This window comes from Zeus faber (assembly GCF_960531495.2).
Source record: "Zeus faber genome assembly, chromosome: 20".
In the NCBI taxonomy this organism is placed as follows: Eukaryota; Metazoa; Chordata; class Actinopteri; order Zeiformes; family Zeidae; genus Zeus; species Zeus faber.
The window spans coordinates 27,604,735-27,626,222 of NC_137207.1; the positions used below are offsets into that span (position 1 = coordinate 27,604,735).

At 47.2% G+C, this 21,488-nt stretch overlaps 2 protein-coding genes across 2 annotated transcripts in view; both read left to right on the top strand.

The window, feature by feature from the left end:
- LOC307245690 (janus kinase and microtubule-interacting protein 3-like) overlaps window positions 1–6,420 on the top strand; it is a gene marked incomplete at both ends in the record, with an annotated part of 17,665 nt that extends 11,245 nt beyond the window's left edge. The window contains 4 exons of the mRNA XM_080021337.1: window positions 335–412; window positions 3,255–3,485; window positions 6,170–6,235; window positions 6,370–6,420. Coding sequence (XP_079877463.1) covers window positions 335–412; window positions 3,255–3,485; window positions 6,170–6,235; window positions 6,370–6,420 — 426 coding nt within the window. The remainder of the gene's footprint in view (window positions 1–334; window positions 413–3,254; window positions 3,486–6,169; window positions 6,236–6,369) is intronic.
- A 4,802-nt stretch (window positions 6,421–11,222) lies between these two features.
- On the top strand, window positions 11,223–21,050 carry LOC307245691 (uncharacterized protein). Its single transcript, XM_080021338.1, has 11 exons — window positions 11,223–11,245; window positions 12,307–14,263; window positions 14,582–14,630; window positions 14,714–14,860; window positions 18,391–18,552; window positions 18,859–18,963; window positions 19,036–19,197; window positions 19,504–19,614; window positions 19,687–19,848; window positions 20,419–20,472; window positions 20,638–21,050. Exons 2-11 carry the CDS (start codon window positions 12,320–12,322, stop codon window positions 20,727–20,729), a joined length of 2,988 nt encoding a protein of 995 aa, XP_079877464.1. The 5' UTR covers window positions 11,223–11,245; window positions 12,307–12,319; the 3' UTR covers window positions 20,730–21,050.
- The last annotated feature ends 438 nt before the right edge of the window (window positions 21,051–21,488 follow it).

Sequence of the window (21,488 nt, forward strand, 5' to 3'; positions counted from 1 at the left end):
TGTATGTGTGTGTGTGTGTGTGTGTGTGTGTGTGTGTGTGTGTGTTTGAGAGTGTATGTGTATGTGTGTGTATGTGTGTGTGTATGTGTGTGTGTGTGTGTGTGTGTGTATGTGTGTGTGAGAGTGTATGTGTATGGGTGTGTGTATGTGTGTGTGTGTGTGTGTGTGTGTGTGTGTGTGTGTGTGTGTGTTTGAGAGTGTATGTGTATGTGTGTATGTGTGTGTGTGAGAGTGTATGTGTATGGGTGTGTGTATGTGTGTGTGTGTGTGTGTGTGTGTGTGTGTGTGTGTGTGTGTGTGTGTGTGTGTGTGTGTGTGTGTGTGTGTGTTAAAGGACCTGTTCAGCAAACAGAAAGGTTACCTGGATGAAGAGCTGGATTACAGGAAACAGTCCATGGATCAGGCACACAAGGTTGGTTAGTTATAATAACTACAAGTGATGAATTACTAGTTTACTAGTAACTAATTAGTAAGTAATTGCTAAGTTATTAGTTAATGAATCATGCAGTTAACATCTGGAGCAGGGCTCAGGAACCTACGACTCGCAGACAATCACGGCTCTTTCCATGACGGTATATTTCTCGCAGACAATTCGGAGCTAAAATTTTTCATCACAATTAACAAGTAATAAATAATTATTCTGTGTCATTTTGAAGTAAAACAGGTCAAATAAATTACAATTTTGAGAATAAAATTCAAAATATAAATGTGGCGGACAAAGGGGCGTAGTCAAGCACCGGCTGCGGACCACAGAAAGACTCCGGGGCCTTTTCCTCGGGGCCCTGCCCCTCCCGGGTCCCTGCCCACGCTCCACCTGTGGGAGTCTCTGCCACAGGTGGAGCTTTAGGGAGGGAGGCGGAGTCTTCCTGGCCGTGGGGCGCCCACATGGCCACTGATGGAGCCTCAAGGCAGCATGAAGCTCCACCTCACTACGTACAAAGCAGACGACAAGGCCACCAGCAAAACCAGGCAGCACCACAAGTCACATCCATGCTAAAAAGTATTTCATATATTACTGGTTAGCTGCAGTATTACAACAATATTAATAAGAGGAATAAAGAGAAATGTAGTATATATAGATGTGTTATACGTTAAAAATGTATGCCTTACTTAAAAATTTTAATTGTATTAAATATTATATGGCTCACAAGGAAATACATTTAGAAATATTTGGCTTTTATGGCTCTTCCAGCCAAAAAGGTTCCCGACCCCTGATTTAAAGGTTTAAAGGTTTAGAGGTTTAAAGGTTTAAAGGTTTAGAGGTTTAGAGGTTTAAAGGTTTAAAGGTTTAAAGGTTTAAAGGTTTAGAGGTTTAGAGGTTTAGAGGTTTAAAGGTTTAGAGGTTTAGAGGTTTAGAGGTTTAGAGGTTTAAAGGTTTAAAGGTTTAAAGGTTTAAAGGTTTAAAGGTTTAAAGGTTTAGAGGTTTAGAGGTTTAAAGGTTTAGAGGTTTAAAGGTTTAGAGGTTTAGAGGTTTAAAGGTTTAAAGGTTTAGAGGTTTAGAGGTTTAAAGGTTTAGAGGTTTAGAGGTTTAAAGGTTTAAAGGTTTAAAGGTTTAAAGGTTTAAAGGTTTAGAGGTTTAGAGGTTTAAAGGTTTAGAGGTTTAAAGGTTTAGAGGTTTAGAGGTTTAAAGGTTTAGAGGTTTAGAGGTTTAAAGGTTTAAAGGTTTAAAGGTTTAAAGGTTTAAAGGTTTAGAGGTTTAGAGGTTTAAAGGTTTAGAGGTTTAGAGGTTTAAAGGTTTAAAGGTTTAAAGGTTTAAAGGTTTAAAGGTTTAAAGGTTTAGAGGTTTAGAGGTTTAGAGGTTTAAAGGTTTAGAGGTTTAGAGGTTTAAAGGTTTAAAGGTTTAAAGGTTTAAAGGTTTAAAGGTTTAGAGGTTTAGAGGTTTAAAGGTTTAGAGGTTTAAAGGTTTAGAGGTTTAGAGGTTTAAAGGTTTAGAGGTTTAGAGGTTTAAAGGTTTAAAGGTTTAAAGGTTTAAAGGTTTAAAGGTTTAGAGGTTTAGAGGTTTAAAGGTTTAGAGGTTTAGAGGTTTAAAGGTTTAAAGGTTTAAAGGTTTAAAGGTTTAAAGGTTTAAAGGTTTAGAGGTTTAGAGGTTTAGAGGTTTAAAGGTTTAGAGGTTTAGAGGTTTAGAGGTTTAGAGGTTTAAAGGTTTAAAGGTTTAAAGGTTTAAAGGTTTAAAGGTTTAGAGGTTTAGAGGTTTAAAGGTTTAGAGGTTTAAAGGTTTAGAGGTTTAGAGGTTTAAAGGTTTAGAGGTTTAGAGGTTTAAAGGTTTAAAGGTTTAAAGGTTTAAAGGTTTAAAGGTTTAGAGGTTTAGAGGTTTAGAGGTTTAGAGGTTTAAAGGTTTAAAGGTTTAAAGGTTTAAAGGTTTAAAGGTTTAGAGGTTTAGAGGTTTAAAGGTTTAGAGGTTTAGAGGTTTAAAGGTTTAAAGGTTTAAAGGTTTAAAGGTTTAAAGGTTTAGAGGTTTAAAGGTTTAAAGGTTTAGAGGTTTAGAGGTTTAGAGGTTTAAAGGTTTAAAGGTTTAAAGGTTTAAAGGTTTAAAGGTTTAGAGGTTTAGAGGTTTAAAGGTTTAGAGGTTTAGAGGTTTAAAGGTTTAAAGGTTTAAAGGTTTAAAGGTTTAAAGGTTTAGAGGTTTAGAGGTTTAAAGGTTTAGAGGTTTAGAGGTTTAGGTCTTGTTGGAGCAGCCTTCTGCCAGAGGGAGGTGTTACACCTTACAAGCCTGACCTGTCTCACTGACTGCTTCTATCTGTCTGTCTCTCTTTCTGTCTCTCTCTCTCATCTCTCTCCAATTTTCTGATTCTCTGCTCTCTCTCTCTCATGCCTGTCTCCCTGCCTGTCTTCCTCCCCACCTGTCTCTCCCTGCCTTTCTCCCTACCTGTATCCCTCCCCACCTTTTCTCCCTACCTCCCTCCTTGCCTGTCTTTCTCCGCATCTGTCTGTCTCCCCACCTGTCTGTCCCCACCTCCCTCTATGCCTGTCTCCCTCCCCACCTGTCTCCCTCCCTACCTGTCTCTCCCCACCTCCCTCCCTGTCTCTTTCCCCACCTGTCTCCCTGCCTGTCCCCTTCCCCACCTGTCTCCCTGCGTGTCTCAATACATGTCTCCTTCCCCCACCTCCCTCCATGCCTGTCTCCCTCCCCACCTGTCTCTCCCCACCTCCCTCCCTGTCTCTCCCTTCCTGTCTCCTTCCCCACCTGTCTCCCTACCTGTCTCCTTCCCCACCTTCCTCCCTGCCTGTCTCGCTCTCTACCTGTCTCCCTGCAGAGGATTGTGGAGCTGGAGGCCATGCTGTGCGAGGCCCTGCAGGGGGAGGGGGTGGGGGCGGGGGAGGGCGGGTGGAAGATGGAGGGATGCCGCCTCTCGCTGACGGAGGACGAGAGAGACGGGCTGCAGCGAGCGATGGAGCGATGGAGGAGAGCGCTGATGGTGGAGCTGAGAGAGAGAGACTCCCAGATCCTCAGGGAGAGGATGGAGCTGCTGCAGCAGGCCCAGCAGGTGAGACCGGAGGAGAGGGAGACGGGTGGAGAGACGGACAGGTAGATAGGATGCTAGTCTGCCATTTTGGACGCAGCCTTAAATGATGATGAGTGTGTGTTTTGTGTGTGTTTGTTTTGTGTGGTGTGTGTTTTGTGTGTGTTTGTTTTGTGTGTTTGTGTGTGTGTTTTTTGTGTGTTTGTGTTTTGTGTGTGTTTGTTTGTTTTGTGTGGTGTGTGTTTTGTGTGTGTTTGTGTTTTGTGTGTGTTTGTGTTTTGTGTGTTTGTGTTTTGTGTGTGTTTGTTTTGTGTGGTGTGTGTTTTTTGTGTTTGTGTTTTGTATGTTTTGTGTGTTTTGTGTGTTTTGTGTGTTTTGTGTTTTGTGTTGTTTGTGTTTTGTGTGTGTGTGTTTTGTGTTTTTTGTGTTGTGTGTGTTTTGTGTTTTGTGTTTTGTGTGTGTTTGTGTTTTGTGTTTTGTGTGGTGTGTGTTTTCTGTTTTGTGTTTTGTGTGGTGTGTGTTTGTGTTTTTTGCGGTGTGTGTTTGTGTGTTTTGTGTGTTTTGTGTGTTGTTTGTGTTTTGTGTGTGTGTGTTTTGTGTGTTTTGTGTTTTGTGTTGTGTGTGTTTGTGTTTTGTGTGTTTGTTTTGTGTGTGTTTGTGTTTTGTGTGTGTGTGTTTTCTGTTTTGTGTTTTGTGTGGTGTGTGTTTGTGTTTTTTGCGGTGTGTGTTTGTGTGTTTTGTGTGTTTTGTGTGTTTTGTGTGTTTTGTGTTTTGTGTGTTTTGTGTGTTTTGTGTTTTGTGTTGTGTGTGTTTGTGTTTTGTGTGTTTGTTTTGTGTGTGTTTGTGTTTTGTGTGTGTGTGTTTGTGTTTTGTGTGTTTGTGTGTTGTGTGTGTTTGTGTTTTGTGTGTGTGTGTTTTTTGTGTTTGTGTTTTGTATGTTTTGTGTGTTTTGTGTGTTTTGTGTGTTTTGTGTTTTGTGTTGTTTGTGTTTTGTGTGTGTGTGTTTTGTGTTTTTTGTGTTGTGTGTGTTTTGTGTTTTGTGTTTTGTGTGTGTTTGTGTTTTGTGTTTTGTGTGGTGTGTGTTTTCTGTTTTGTGTTTTGTGTGGTGTGTGTTTGTGTTTTTTGCGGTGTGTGTTTGTGTGTTTTGTGTGTTTTGTGTGTTTTGTGTGTTTTGTGTTTTGTGTGTTTTGTGTGTTTTGTGTTTTGTGTTGTGTGTGTTTGTGTTTTGTGTGTTTGTTTTGTGTGTGTTTGTGTTTTGTGTGTGTGTGTTTTGTCTTTTGTGTTGTGTGTTGTGTGTGTTTGTGTTTTGTGTGTGTGTGTTTTGTGTTGTGGGTGTTTGTGTTTTGTGTTTTGTGTTTTGTGTTGTGTGTGTTTGTGTTTTGTGTGTTTGTTTGTTGTGTGTGTTTGTGTTTTGTGTGTGTGTGTTTTGTGTTTTGTGTTGTGTGTGTTTGTGTTTTGTGTGTTTGTTTGTTGTGTGTGTTTGGGTTTTGTGTATGTGTGTTTTGTGTTTTGTGTTGTGTGTTTTGTGTGTGTGTGTTGTGTGTGTTTGTTGTGTGTGTGTTTGTTGTGTGTGTGTTGTGTGTTTGTGTTTTGTGTGTTTTGTGTGTTTTGTGTGTGTGTGTTGTGTGTGTTTGTGTTTTGTGTGTGTTTGTGTTTTGTGTGTTTGTTGTGTGTGTGTTTGTTGTGTGTGTGTTTGTTGTGTGTGTGTTGTGTGTTTGTGTTGTGTGTTTGTGTGTTGTGTGTTTTGTGTGTGTGTGTTGTGTGTGTGTGTGTTTTGTGTGTTTGTTGTGTGTGTGTGTGTTGTGTGTGTGTTGTGTGTTTGTGTTTTGTGTGTTTTGTGTGTGTGTGTTGTGTGTGTGTGTGTTTTGTGTGTTTGTTGTGTGTTGTGTGTTTGTTGTGTGTGTGTTGTGTGTTTGTGTTGTGTGTGTGTGTGTTGTGTGTGTGTGTTGTGTGTGTGTTGTGTGTTTGTGTTGTGTGTTTGTGTTGTGTGTGTGTGTTGTGTGTTTGTGTTGTGTGTTTGTGTGTTGTGTGTGTGTGTTGTGTGTTGTGTGTTTGTTGTGTGTGTGTTTGTTGTGTGTGTGTTGTGTGTTGTGTGTTTGTGTTTTGTGTGTTGTGTGTGTGTGTTGTGTGTGTTGTGTGTTTGTGTTTTGTGTGTTTTGTGTGTGTGTGTTGTGTGTGTGTTGTGTGTGTGTCTTGTGTGTTTGTGTGTTGTGTGTGTGTGTTGTGTGTTTGTTGTGTGTGTGTTGTGTGTTTGTGTTGTGTGTTTGTGTGTTTGTGTTTTGTGTGTTTTGTGTGTGTGTGTTGTGTGTGTGTCTTGTGTGTTTGTGTGTTGTGTGTGTGTGTTGTGTGTTTGTTGTGTGTGTGTTGTGTGTTTGTGTTGTGTGTGTGTGTTGTGTGTTGTGTGTTTGTTGTGTGTGTGTTTGTTGTGTGTGTGTTGTGTGTTGTGTGTTTGTGTTTTGTGTGTTGTGTGTGTGTGTTGTGTGTGTTGTGTGTTTGTGTTTTGTGTGTTTTGTGTGTGTGTGTTGTGTGTGTGTTGTGTGTGTGTCTTGTGTGTTTGTGTGTTGTGTGTGTGTGTTGTGTGTGTTGTGTGTTTGTTGTGTGTGTGTTGTGTGTTTGTGTTGTGTGTTTGTGTTGTGTGTGTGTGTTGTGTGTGTTGTGTGTTTGTGTTGTGTGTGTGTGTTGTGTGTGTTGTGTGTGTGTTGTGTCAGAGGAACAAGGAGCTGGAGGAGTGGATAGAAGCACAGAAGCGACAGATCAAGGAGCTGGAAGAGAAGGTAAAGAGAGGGAGTCCTCCTCCTGTCTCACTTTCTTATTTGACTCTGTTGTCTCACTCATTCTCTCACTCTGTTTCTCTCCGTTCTCTCACTCTCTTTTCACTGGGACTCGCCTCCTTTTCTTCTTTTTCTAGTTTTTATTTTTATTCCTCTTCTTCTCGCTGGCGTTCATCCTCTGGTCCTGAAGACACAGCAGGTAAGACTTATATTTTAATAATATATAACTTCATATGATATGAAATCATATCATATTGTATTACACATAATTGAGTTTCATATATATATCTATATATATATAGATATATATACACTAACACAGTATATTATGATATATGATAAATATATAATCATAATATATAATAGAGCAGTAATGGTATTTTATCTTATGTCACCTTGTCTCCTGTAGGGGGCAGCAGTGGCTCTGGAAGGTGTGTCTGTCTGCTCTGGATCCAGGGGCCATGGGTTCCAATCCCAGTTCAGTTCTCATGTGGAACCAGAAGATCCAGACTGGACCTGGACCAACAAGGACCTGGACCTGGACCTGGACCAACCTGGACCTGGACCTGGACTTGGACCTGGACTTGGACCTGGACTTGGCCCGACCTGGAGCGACCTGGACCTGGACCTGGACCTGTACTTGGACTTGGACTGACCTGGACCTGGACCTGGACCTGGACCTGGACCTGGTCCTGGACTTGGACCATCATGGATCTGGACCTGGACCTAGACCTGGACCTGGACCTGGTCCTGGACTTGGACCATCGTGGATCTGGACCTGGACCAACCTGGACCTAGACCTAGACCTGGACCTGGTCCTGGACTTGGACTGACCTGGACCTGGACTTGGACCAGTATGGACCTGGACCTGGACCAACCTGGACCTGGACCTGGACTTGGACCATCCTGGATCTGGACCTGGACCTGGACCAACCTGGACCTGGACCTGGTCCTGGACTTGGACCGTCGTGGATCTGGACCTGGACCTGGACCAACCTGGACCTAGACCTGGATCTGGACCTGGTCCTGGACTTGGACCATCATGGATCTGGACCTGGACCTAGTCCTGGACTTGGACCATCGTGGATCTGGACCTGGACCTGGACCAACCTGGATCTAGACCTGGACCTGGACCTGGTCCTGGACTTGGACTGACCTGATCCTGGACCCTTCCGGACCTGGACCAACCTGGGATGTCTGGCTCAGGTCAAATCAGCCACCTAGCGATATGTTTATGGTGCAGGGAGAACATCCTGCTACTTCAGGAGTCACGTTGTGACCGACCTACACCGAGCCCAGTCCAGCTCTGTTAGCAGGCTGGCTCAACCCAAGGGAGCCAAGCTACACCGTGCTAACTATGCTAATTACACTGAAGTATGCTAACTGGCTGAAAGCACCACCCGACTGCGGCAGATCCACGCTGCACCATGTAGAGGGAAAAGGACATCAACCTGATCTCCTCCACCCAGGCTGAGAACATCTAGAACTCCACCCCACTTTCTCCTCCGCCCAAGCTGAGAACATCCAGACTTCCACCCGACGTTCTCCTCCACCAGAGCTGAGAACATCCAGAACTCCGCCCGACGTTCTCCTCCATCGGAGCAGTTCTTAGGTTGCTTCATTCCCGTAGGAGTCAGTAGATTAACAGACCGCGCATCAGTTCCGAACTCCATCTCTCACTCGACCTCAGCTGCTTCTCCTCCTCCATCTTGACATCTCTCTTCGTGTTTTTCCCTCAGATGTTTGGTACAAAACCTATCGCTCCACACGGTGATAATGATCATTTTCTGTTGTTACTGTTGAAACCGCATTATTCGGCGAGTGGAGGCAGAGTTGCCCCATTTTCCCTGCAAGTGTTCGGGTGCAAAGGGACAAAGTGGCTGACGCTGACCCCTCCTTCTTCCTTCAAAGTGTTCCCGAGAACGACAAACGGCCATCTTTGTTCACGCTGCGCACGACATACCACATGAGTGCACGTATCGCGTACTTTAGTATGTGAGGCAAAAGGACGAGTTGTTGGACATGCTACATGCCACATGTCACGTACTACATGCCAACGCCAGCTAGTGGCGCCATCTAGTGATGCTACATAGAAACTACAATGGAAGACTTGGAGAGATGACGTTTCCAGATGTTTCTCCTGCTGGTGCTCCAACAGACGTTCCTCTATTTCTATTTTCTACTCCGAGCCACGGTGCTGCGTTCACAAATGGAATTATTTTAAAAACGCTGAAAAAGTTCAAAAGCCAAAACATTGAGTCCGCTGGAGAACCTTTAATTTTCCAGAAGGTATTTTTATATCGATCTGTTTGGGATTCTGGGATTAAATGACAAATTAAAGGTGGATTGATTGGTGTAATCTGGATTTTATGCTGTGTTTCTTTAATTGCGTTCTTATCTATTTATTACATATTATGTCATTTTATATTTTCTCCAAACTGAAAGAAAATAATACGAATCATGAATCTGGATTTAGCTGATATCTAATAATAATCTTCTTCTTTGTGCTGCTCCCGTTAGTGGTGGTCACAGCGGATCATCTTCCTCCCTGACACCACCTGCCTGCATGTCCTCCGTCAGCACCTCCATCAAGCTTCTCTTTGGCTTCCTCTTTTCCTCTTGCCTGGCAGCTCCACCCGCAGCCTCCTCCTCCCAATGTAACTCTCATATTTCCTCCACACGTGTCCAAACCATCTCAATCTGGCCTCTCACTTTTCCACCAAACTGTCCAACCTGAGCTGTCCCTCTAATGTCCTCGTTCTTAATCCTGTCCATCCTTGTCCCTCCCAATGAAAACCTCCACATCCTCAACTCTGCCACCTCCACCTCATCCACCTGCCTTTTAGTCGGTGCCACCGCCTCTAAACCCTACAACATGGCTGCTCTCACTACCGTCCTGTACACCTTCCCCTTCACTCTGGCTGGAACACTTCTGTCACAGATTACTCCGGACCCTCTTCTCCACCCGCTCCACCCTGCCTGTACTCTCTTCTCCACCCGCTCCACCCTGCCTGTACTCTCTTCTTCACCTCTCTCCCGCACTCTCCGCTGCTTTGGACGGTTGACCCCGAGTACTTGAACTCCTCCGCCTTCTCCACCTCCACTCCACTCCACCCTCCCTCCCATTCAGGCGCATGTATTGTGTCTTACTCCTGCTGACTTTCATTGCACTTCTCTCTAATGCTGCCTCCACCTCTCCAGGCTCTCCTCCACCATCCGTGAACATCATAGTCCACAGAGACTCCTGTCTGATCTCATCTGTTAACCTGTCCATCACCACTGCAACAAGAAAGGGCTCAGAGCTGATCCTTGATGCAGTCCCACCTCCACTTTGATGCCTTGGTCACGCCTACTACACACCTTACTACTGACTGACTGCCCTCATACATATCCTGTACCACTCTTACCTACTTCTCTGCCGCCTCCGACTTCCTCATGCAGTACCACACTTCCTCTCTAGGCAGCCTATCATACGCTTTCTCTAAATCCACAAAGACACAGTGCAACTCCCTCTGTCCTTCCCTGTACTTTTCCATCAGTGTTCTTAAAGCAAACATGTCATCTGTAGTACTCTTTCCTGGCATGGAACCATACTGCTGCTCGCTGATCCCCACCTCTCCTCTTAACCGAGCCTCCACCACCCTTTCCCATAGCTTCATGCTGTGGCTGATCAACTTTATTCCCCTGTAGTTACTACAGCTCTGGACGTCTCCTTTATTCTTGAAGATGGTACCAGTAAACTTCTTCTCCACTCCTCCATCATCCTCTCCCTCTCCAGGATGGTGTCAAACAGTCTCGTTAGGAAGGCCACTGCCATCTCACCTAAACATTTCCATGCTTCCCCAGGTATGATTATGGTATGGCTAGATTGGTTGCTTGAAAGGTACTAATAAATTAAAATTAATATTATTATTAGATATTATAATCTAGCCACTGGGGTGCACAAGCCGGTGTATAATCAGTGCCAGTCCCAAGCCCGGATGAATAGAGAGGGTTGCGTCAGGAAGGACATCCACCGTAAAAACCATGCAAATCAAACATGATGACAACAAATCTGATTTCCAAACCGGATCGGTGGAGGCCCAGGTTAACAACCACCGCCACCAGTGCCGTCAACAGAGTGCCAGTGGAAATTGTGCTACTGTCGGCTGAAGAAGAGGGGCTAGGCGAGTCTGGGTGGAGAAGAGTGTACAGGCAGGGTGGAGCGGGTGGAGAAGAGTGTCCGGAGTGATGTGTGACAGAAGGGTTCCAGCCAGAGTGAAGGGGAAGGTGTACAGGACGGTAGTGAGAGCAGCCATGTTGTACGGTTTAGAGGCGGTGGCACCGACTAAAAGGCAGGTGGATGAGGTGGAGGTGGCAGAGTTGAGGATGTGGAGGTTTTCATTGGGAGGGACAAGGATGGACAGGATTAAGAATGAGGACATTAGAGGGACAGCTCAGGTTGGACAGTTTGGTGGAAAAGTGAGAGGCCAGATTGAGATGGTTTGGACACGTGTGGAGGAAATATCAGAGTTACATTGGGAGGAGGAGGCTGAGGGTGGAGCTGCCAGGCAAGAGGAAAAGAGGAAGCCAAAGAGAAGCTTGATGGAGGTGCTGACGGAGGACATGCAGGCGGGTGGTGTCAGGGAGGAAGATGATCTGTTGTGGCCACCACTAACGGGAGCAGCACAAAAGGAGAAGAAGAAGTGAGGCGTCTGGAGGTAATATAGTTAATTAATACTAATTTAGTAGTACAATAATTATAAGTAATAAAATAATATAATTCGTTATAATTTAGCAGTATAATAATTATAAGTTATAGGAATTCATCAGATAAATGGGCTCTTCTTGGCATTAGATTAATTACTATCACCGATGGAGGCAGTTCACCCTCCGGACCGATAGGAGGCGGACACGTGCGACGGTCGCTCGCTCGTTCTCCTCTCTGATTGGTCCATGCCTCAGCCAATCAGAGGCCAGGAAAGCTGTATTTAAACCGGAGCTCAGCGCGGCGTGTCCTGCGCAACAACACACGTGAGTATGGAAGTGTTTGTTTGTTTGTTTGTTTGTTTGTTTGTTTGTTTTCCGCTGTTTCACCAAATGTGTGAAAGTTTAGACACCGAGTGAACCTCAAGAAGGAAGGTGGAGAAGTGGAGGAAGGAGCTGGACGTGTCTCCTCCACTTGCTTCATTCAGGAGACATGACTCATGCACCGTGTGATGCGTGTCAACAGTGATGCCACAAAGATTTTACTTTGCTCAAAACACGAAACTTGTGTTGTCGAGGGACGGTCAACAACCGGGAAAGAGGAGTGAGACGGAGGAGTGAGACAGGAGAGAATCCTGGGGCTGAACTATGGTCTGACGCCACCTGTAATGTGTGTGACGTAGTTTACATTTAAATTTCTGATGTATGCTTTATATTATGATTATTATTGTATTGGTTGTTATTAATAGTATTTTTTTGATGATGATTGTATTGGTTATGATATAATGACATGGTGGTGTTGGACAGGTATTTGTCAGGACACAGCTGGGACAGTACCGGACAGACCGGGCCGTTTGGTCACCGTCGTTCAAAGTCTCATGTGCTGTAGTACATTTGTTAAATGACGTGCAGCCTGTATCCAGACCATAATACAATTGTCACAGTTGTTTTAAGGTGGTTATGGGCCAGGGAGCGCGCGTTCACAAGAAGCTCGTCCCCGAGATGCTGTGCTCGTAACACTGAGGTTCTACGGAGAGCGTCAAGGGTCAAATCGAACTTATTAAAGGCGTTTGTTTATTACTGTGAACGGGAAATGTCATGAGTGTCTACTTGTAGTTTGAAAAGGGAAAACAACCTGTGTTTGTTGTTTCATGTCTTAACACCAACAAAGACTGTTATTTCTATTAATAAATAATATTGTATTTGAGTTTTCTCTTGAATGTTGTAGACTTCTGGAAGAAATGTCACATAATTACGATTTGCTAAATATGCGATGGTATGAAATGGGACAATACCTGGACGTGTTGATCATTTTTCTATTTGCTCTTCTTCGTGTACTACTTCCTGTGGTGTTGTGATGATGACGTGTTTTTATGTCGTGTTTTCAGGATTGGTCTGGCGATGCAGGCCCCCTTCTTTAACCCCACCATGAGTTCTCTGAGCGACCTGGACCGCACAACCACAGGAGAACTGATCCCTGCAGCTGCTGCTTCCAGTGACCGGACCCTGGACAGAGACCGGACCTACCAAGCTCCTCCCAGCCCTAGGGGGGCTCCGCTCCGCAGCGCTGCCACACCACTTCCCCTAGAGGGTCCGAGAGACCAGACACCCCCGAGCGCCAGCAGGACACCCTACCGGGCCGTCCCCCTGCTGATGGACGAGGTGTTACCTGAAGTGACCCTGCTGGACCTGACCAACGTGACAGATCCTGAGGGGTGTGTAGCCCCCTCCCCTGGCACAGCCATGTGCACATGGCAGGGGGCAGTACCTTACGACAGTTGCATATCAACACCCACCACACTTGGTGGCGTCAGAGGAAGGCCCCGGACCCCCGCCCTTTTGCCCAGCCTCAGAGACCTGGGCTCCCCCATCTTCTCAGTGGAAAACGAGACCTTCCCTGACGACAGCACAATCGATTGGACTGTCGTGACCCCCAACCAGTCGTGTGTGGGGTTGAGTCCCGGTCTAATACCGGGTTCCGGGAACCGGACCCTGGACCCAGCTCCTTGTCCCGGGAACCGGACCCTGGACCCAGCTCCTTGTCCCGGGAACCGGACCCTGGACCCAGCTCCTTGTCCCGGGAACCGGACCCTGGACCCAGCTCCTTGTCCCGGGAACCGGACCCTTGACTCCCCCATCTTCTGGCTGGAGAATGAGACCTTCCCTGACGACAGCGCAATCGATTGGACTGTCGTGACCCCCAACCAGTCCTGTGTGGGGTTGAGTCCCGGTCTAATACCGGGTTCCGGGAACCGGACCCTGGAACCCCCTCCTTGTCCCGGGAACCGGACCCTGGACCCAGCTCCTTGTCCCGGGAACCGGACCCTGGACCCCGCTCCTTGTCCCGGGAACCGGACCCTGGACCCCGCTCCTTGTCCCGGGAACCGGACCCTGGACCCCGCTCCTTGTCCCGGGAACCGGACCCTGGACCCCGCTCCTTGTCCCGGGAACCGGACCCTGGACCCAGCTCCTTGTCCCGGGAACCGGACCCTGGACCCAGCTCCTTGTCCCGGGAACCGGACCCTTGACTCCCCCATCTTCTGGCTGGAGAATGAGACCTTCCCTGACGACAGCGCAATCGATTGGACTGTCGTGACCCCCAACCAGTGCTGTGTGGGGTTGAGTCCCGGTCTAATACCGGGTTCCGGGAACCGGACCCTGGAACCCCCTCCTTGTCCCGGGAACCGGACCCTGGACCCAGCTCCTTGTCCCGGGAACCGGACCCTGGACCCCGCTCCTTGTCCCGGGAACCGGACCCTGGACCCCGCTCCTTGTCCCGGGAACCGGACCCTGGACCCCGCTCCTTGTCCCGGGAACCGGACCCTGGACCCCGCTCCTTGTCCCGGGAACCGGACCCTGGACCCCGCTCCTTGTCCCGGGAACCGGACCCTGGACCCCGCTCCTTGTCCCGGGAACCGGACCCTGGACCCAGCTACTTGTCCCGGGAACCGGACCCTGGACCCCGCTCCTTGTCCCGGGAACCGGACCCTGGACCCCGCTCCTTGTCCCGGGAACCGGACCCTGGACCCCGCTCCTTGTCCCGGGAACCGGACCCTGGACCCAGCTCCTTGTCCCGGGAACCGGACCCTGGACTCAGCTACTTGTCCCGGGAACCGGACCCTGGACTTCTCTCCTGGATTGCTCCTAACGCCCATGCAACTACACTGGTGCGCCGACTCACTGGTCACCTCAACGCCCATGCCGCTCTCCCAGCAGGGGCGTGTGGCTTCCGACTCGGGCACCCGGTGCCCCCTGCAGGCCGGGCCAACCCCCTGCACAGACCTTGCCCTGAGGAGGAGAATCCCGTCGGGGGGCGAGAAGCCTCCCACAGCGCCCCCCCAGGAGGTATGACCCCCGTCCACATCCAAACCTGCCACTGCTGCCAGGGGTCGGAGAAATGTCCTAAATTTTAATCAATCATATATCCAGATATTTAATTTTGTCAAATTGAGTCTGATTCAAAACTCTGACCCTACGACCTGGAAAATAAGGAACTATAAATACAAATATAATATGATAGATACTTTATATAATAACACTTTCGTGTAAAACCCAAAACTCACACAGATGTATTGATTATGATATAATCACAATAATTCATGTAATTGTATGAAGTTGATCCTGTTCTTGTTCCATCGTTTCTGTTTATTCTTTTGTATTAAGACCAAAGGAGCTCAGGTTGTAGAGTCCAGAGTCCAGACCGGAGCAGCAGGTAAAAATCCCTTCATTCTGCCCTATTTTATATTTTTTCAATATCAAATTTTTAAATGTTCTCTATACTTTTCTGTCCTGTAGAAACAAAGCTGCCCGGAAACAGCCTGAAGAAGGCCCCGCCCTCTGGCATCCCAGCAGCCAAACCCAGAGCGTTGCAGACACTCAGGCCTCCCTCTGCCAGGAATAGCGCTGTGCTCTCGGCCAATCAGAAGCCGGGAAGCTCTGCCGGTGAGTTGGGCGGAGCCACAGCAAACATTATCCTTCATGGAGACACAGAATTGAGTTAAAATACATCAAAGCTAGGGCCACATTACAGTACGTCAGTTTCAAGCTGATTTGGCAAAGATTTCAGATCATTATCCTTCATCACTCTAACCTGCTGTACATCCTTCTCAGCTTGGTCCCTTTGTCTTGCCAATCAGTACAAGTACTTTTCTCCTTCCTTACTGTCCAACCTCTCATACAACTCGTCGTACGCCTTTTCCTTTTCCACTACTCTCTTCGCCTTGCGCCGCATCAGCTTGTACTCCTGTTACTTTCTTCATCTCTCTGACTTTCCCATTTCTTCTTCGCAAACCTCTTCTGCTCTATGCTCTCCCGTACGTCCTCATTACACCCCCAAGGGTCCTTGACTTCCTTCCTCTTCCCGCATGATACACAGAGTACCTTCTTGGCCGTCTCCCTCACCTCTTCTGCAGTTGTTTCCCAGTCATCCGTTAACCCTTCATTCCCACCTATTGCCTGCCTTACCTCCTCCCTAATTTGCACGCAACACTCCTCCTTTTTCATCTTCCACTATTTTATCTTTGGCTCTTCTTTCACTCTCTTCCTCTTCTTGGCCTCCAGAGTCATCCTACAGACCACCATCCAATGCTGCCTAGCAACACACTCCCCCACCAGCACTGTGCAGTCACTGATCTCTTTCAGATTGCACCTCCTGCATAAGATGTAGTCCACCTGTGTGCACCTTCCTCCACCCTTGTATGTCACCCTGTGTTCCTCCCTCTTCTTGAAATACATATTCAGAACAGTCAATTCCATCCTTTTGGTGAAATCAACCACCATGTGTCCTTTCACATTCCTCTCCTTGGCACCATACCTACCCATCACCTTATCACCTATGTCTCTGGTCCCTTGGCCAACATGCCCATTGAGATCTGCTCCAACGACCACTCTCTCTCCCTTGGGGAAGCTCTCCACCTCTTCATCCAACTCACTAAAGAATTCTTCTTTCTCTTCCATCTCACACCCAACTTGAGGAGCGTATGCACTGACCACATTCATTATCACCCCATCAATGTCCAGCTTCATGCTCATCACTCTGGTCACCTCCAAAACACTCTTGACATATTCTTCCTTCAACACCATCCCTACCCCGTTTCTCCCGCCATCCACTCCGTGGTAGAACAGTTTGTACCTGGCTGTGATACTCCTGGCCTTACTCCCCTTCAACCTGGTCTCTTGTACACATAGTACATCTACCTTCCTTCTCTCCATCATGTCAGCCAGCGCTCTCTCTTTACCCTTCATAGTGCCAACGTTCAAAGTTCCTCCTCTCTACTCTTCTTCCTCTCCTGCTGTCTCTGGACACGCCTTCCCCCTCTTCTTCTTCGGCCGACAGTAGCACAATTCTCACTGGCACCGTGTTGGCTAACGGTGGCGGTGGTTGTTAACCTGGGCCTCCACCGATCCGGTTTGGAAATTGATTTGTTGTCATCATGTTTGATTTGCATGGTTTTTACGCCGGATGCCCTTCCTGACGCAACCCTCTATTCATCCGGGTTGGGACCGGCACTGACGATGCACGGGCCTGTGCACCCACCAGTGGCTAGATTACAGAGTTACTACTAACACGAGTTACAATTTTCTGAGTCCCGTGAAACGCATCATCGTCTTCTGGTCGTAACATACAGGCTACGTTACAACTGGCTCGAATGCCGCAAAATAAGGAAGGACACAACACCGCATCTCACACCGCGTTAGATGCGATCGGAATGCATTTATACATGCAAAAAAACAAAGGTGTCTTGTTGCACCCCCAGAGCCTCAACCTGCACCTTTTTATAAGGAATTGGATGATTATATTGCATTACATTTTCATTGATCAGACGCTTTTATCCAAAGCGACTTACAATTGTTTAAACACTGACGGATGCAGCCATCAGGAGCAATTAGGGGTTAAGTGTCTTGCTCAAGGACACTACAGCGTGCTAGCAGGAGGAGCCTGGGATCCAACCAGCAACCTTTGGATCACTAGACCACCAGCTCTACCTCCTGAGCTACCATCCCCATGATGTCACAAAGGGCTCCACTACCCAAACTAATCTTGGGCCATCACCCAACTGCAAGTTGTAGAACGTTGGCGTATCGGTCATTCGCAAGCGTTCAGCATCTTCAAGGTAGATGTCACAATTTTTCACAAATTTCTGCTCCAAATGTAGTTCGATTATGGATCAAACTTGAACCACGAGATGTCTGCGACGTCCCAGTTCTATCGAGACCTCAACCGCGTCCTGCGGGCTGGACCCTTAATAATACTAATAATAACAACAGCAACAACAACAGTTTTAATAATAAATATAGCTGCAGGCAACAATACACAGGGTCCGGTTTAGTCGTCTTGGGTGAGTTTTACAGTTTCCAGCTTCTCTGAAACGCTGCACGATTTTCTGAGTTTACATGAACGCAGCGTGGGCCCCCCCCCCCTGTCGGTGGTCTCCTGGTTGCCCGTCTCACGTAGCAACCGCTCTGCGCTCTACACAGCGCAACCCTCCTGTCTTTAAAGCAACCCTCCATGTTTGGCTGTAAAGCAGAACTTCTCATGGTTAGAACTCTAGTGTTGTCGCTTGGTGCCGTGTTGGGCACCTAATTTATTTAAGTTTTTTTTTTACTTGGATTACATTTTCATTAAATTACATTTACATTAAATACCAAAAACGTTGTGCTATTTCTGTAAGTAATTACCATTGCACGGCTTCGATTTTCCGACACCTAGCTGGATCTCGAATGCATCACTCATACATTTCAGTGTTTTCGAGTGGACGCAGTGACATATATTTCAGGATTATTTTCTATTGTTTTCATAAATCCAGCAAAGTAATGTGGAGCAGGGATTAAAAATATCAACTAACAGATCTACTGACATCTACCAGGTAAAAAGTTATACAAATATACACCTAAATACATAGTTTGGTAACGTCTAAACACTACAGAGTGCCCAAGTCCACGCCGCACACTGGACACGGTCCAACTGGACATTGTCAATCAGAATCTGTACATTTATAGTAAATAATTTGAGGACGTCATAAAGCATCTTATTGTAAATATAATTTATGTCATCAAGCATTTTACTGTTAATATAATTTATACTAAATAATATTATGACATCACAAAGCATCTTACTGTAAATCTAATTTCCTCAATTTTGGAACCAGACGTGATGTGTCAGTTGAACCAAGACCGACTGAATATTTGGGATCAAATTTGGTCGGTTTTTAACAAATATCTGCTCTGAATGTGGACGCATTTGGATGAAACTTTGAGATGTTTGTGACGTACCGGTTCAAACAAGACGTAACCCATGTTAGTGTGTTATGCAAAAGTTGGTGTTCCAGATAGTTTCAGGCTTCAAGATTCAGAGAATCTGAAATCAATAGGGCTCCAGCCCCACGGGCTTTACCCCTAAATAATAGCCCATAATTGACTCCAGCCCCAGAGTTGTTGTAGACTTTCTGAATGTTGTGCTTGTGAATCTGCAGAAGCGCCGGGTCCTTCCGGCAGCAGCCAGAGCTCTGAGCCCGCCGGACCCCCCAGGGGACCGAAGCTGCCCGAACCGGGCCGCTCAGCCCCGCGGACCGGGCTGACAACAGTCGTCCGTCCAGAGAGCAGCACATTGCAGTCGTCCAGGAGGAGTGTTACAGGTGCATGGACCTTGGTCTCCGCATCACGAATGGACTTCAACCACAAGATGTTTGTGACGTACCGGTTCAAACAGGACGTCAACCGTGTTTGTGTGCTATGCCGGCTTCAAAATTCTGAGACTTTTCACCTGAACAATAACCACAGGGCTCAAGCCCCACAGCCTGGACCCCTAAATAACTACACAATATAATGCCTGTGTGTAGAATGAGCTATGGGACACATGGAGCATGCTTCCTCCTACTTTACGATCTGTGGGTCCAAATCTGAAATGCTGCCAGGCTCACATGCTGTCTGTCCCCCAGCAGCACTGCCCAGGCCCCTGGCCTCCCTGAAGGTCCCTCGGGGCATCAGCCAGACCAAGAGGAGCCTCCCGTCCAGGACGGAGACCCTGCCGCTGGCGAAAAGGAGCGGTAGGTGCCAGACCCTGGACCTCCAGCCCCAGAGTTGTAGACTTTCTGAATGTTGTGCTTGTGAATCTGCAGAAGGGCCGGGTCCTTCCGGCAGCAGCCAGAGCTCTGAGCCCGCCGGACCCCCCAGGGGACCGAAGCCGCCCGGACCGGGCCGCTCAGCCCCGCGGACCGGGCTGACAACAGTCGTCCGTCCAGAGAGCAGCACATTGCAGTCGTCCAGGAGGAGTGTTACAGGTGCATGGACCTTGGTCTCCGCATCACGAATAGACTTCAACCACAAGATGTTTGTGACGTACCGGTTCAAACAGGACGTCAACCGTGTTTGTGTGCTATGCCGGTTTCAAAATTCTGAGACTTTTCACCTGAACAATAACCACAGGGCTCAAGCCCCACAGCCTGGACCCCTAAATAACTACACAATATAATGCCTGTGTGTAGAATGAGCTATGGGACACATGGAGCATGCTTCCTCCTACTTTACGATCTGTGGGTCCAAATCTGAAATGCTGCCAGGCTCACATGCTGTCTGTCCCCCAGCAGCACTGCCCAGGCCCCTGGCCTCCCTGAAGGTCCCTCGGGGCATCAGCCAGACCAAGAGGAGCCTCCCGTCCAGGACGGAGACCCTGCCGCTGGCAAAGAGGAAGAGGAGCGGTAGGTGCCAGACCCTGGACCTCCAGCCCCAGAGTTGTACACTTTCTGAATGTTGTGCTTGTGAATCTGCAGAAGGGCCGGGTCCTTCCGGCAGCAGCCAGAGCTCTGAGCCCGCCGGACCCCCCAGGGGACCGAAGCCGCCCGGACCGGGCCGCTCAGCCCCGCGGACCGGGCTGACAACAGTCGTCCGTCCAGAGAGCAGCACATTGCAGTCGTCCAGGAGGAGTGTTACAGGTGCATGGACCTTGGTCTCTGCATCACGGATGGAAGGGCTCATATCACAGCAATAATGCAACGATGTCAAAATGCAGTCGGGCCAGTGTTTTTAAGATGCAGTTGAAAAGAGAGTGGAGTGAAATAAGTTTTCTACTGACCCACTTTGGGTAATAGTACAGCTATAAGTGTTCAGAGTGGAATCCTTGAACAGGTGCGCGTGTCTGGCAGGACTTGTGCATAGTAAGTAGCATCTCAGGTTGGACAGCCCTAGTACCTGCTCCCGTCTCTCTTGGAGTTGAGGCCGAGGGCCTTTAAACTCCTTCACTAAAGTCAATTAACAAAAAAACAAAGTAAAATGTTACATGAAGTAGTTTGCTGTAGGGGGCGCTGTTGGGGCTCAGCATAGCTACCGTATCAAATGAAGTTTTAGATTTATTCTTATCAAGACAAATGAACCTGGAGAAATGCTCGGTTGGTAAAGGAAAGAGAAGGGCGTGGCCCCCCACCCAACAGAGTAGTCATCGCTGCCATGGCCTCCAGAGAATTAGGAAGGAGGGCGACAAGAAACTCATTTGTGTTTCCCTCCAGTCGGCGTCGCTGAGGGCAGCGTCTCCATGGCAACATTGAGCGGCTCTCTGATTGGTGCGTTTGGCCTGGTGGTTTCTTTGAATTGGTTGGATTTAGTGTTGAGACATTTTGGTGTTTTATTGTGAATGTTATCGAGTATTAATGTCTACTGAATACTTCATTTACAAACAAAATGTTTCCTTTGGAATTCCCTCAATTCTACTTCCTTCCTTCCTTCAGATTGTCCAAACTGTGTGTTGCTCCGTCAGGAGCTGGAAAACAAAGAGCTGGAGCTCAGACGGCTGCAGCAAGGTGCGAAACACCATCGATGAAGAAGATGATGATGATGATGATGATCAGGGGAGCTTTAATCACATCTGATTAATTCAATGTGACTTCAAATAATTTTTAATTCAGAGCCCCCAAATGGTGGTATGAGTCTCACAGGCAGGGTTCTTTCCAGGCCCTTGAGGTGCTGGAATACCTTGAAAATAGCTCATTTCGTGCTGAAGTGCTTAGGGGGGGAAGAGATCTCAAAGAAGGTTTGCTCCTCTCCCAGGGCTGCGGAGGTAAAACGGAACCGATCTGCAGGAATTGTTTCATTTGAAATGTCATTTGATAAAAATGTACATAAATATGGCAATATATGTATAAATGAATATATAAAGCAGTACATGAAAACATTAATGTATAAATAAATGCACAAATAGAAATGATGTATTCATAAAATGTGACAAATGCTCAAATAAATTGGTTTCTCTCTTTACTGCTGATTGGTGTGAGCTGTGTCAATCAAAGTTGGGTGGGGGGGGGGGGGGGTCTAACACCTCATGTGATAATGTTTGTAAAACGCTAGAGTTGATTATTTTTGGGTTGGTCGAGCAGGAGGTTACTGTAGACCTGAGACTGAGGGCAGGGCAATTGTCAATCAATTTTAATTTGGCCAATCGAGGGCTTTACAATCCAGTTGATGTGCTGGAGGTCAGCTGGTTGTCATCCTGTAGCTACACCCATTTAGCCACACCTTCCAGAACGGCCTCGGTATAATAACACAGCTGAGCCCCACAAAAGGGAACTCTGGGGTCTGACAC

Excerpts from the sequence above, each read along its gene's own strand:
- LOC307245691 (XM_080021338.1), top strand. The coding sequence starts at position 12,320 with ATGCAGGCCCCCTTCTTTAACCCCACCATGAGTTCTCTGAGCGACCTG. Across the intron at positions 14,631-14,713 it reads AGTCCAGACCGGAGCAGCAG|AAACAAAGCTGCCCGGAAAC; the intron begins GTAAAAATCCCT and ends TCTGTCCTGTAG. Across the intron at positions 19,615-19,686 it reads GGCAAAGAGGAAGAGGAGCG|AAGGGCCGGGTCCTTCCGGC; the intron begins GTAGGTGCCAGA and ends GTGAATCTGCAG.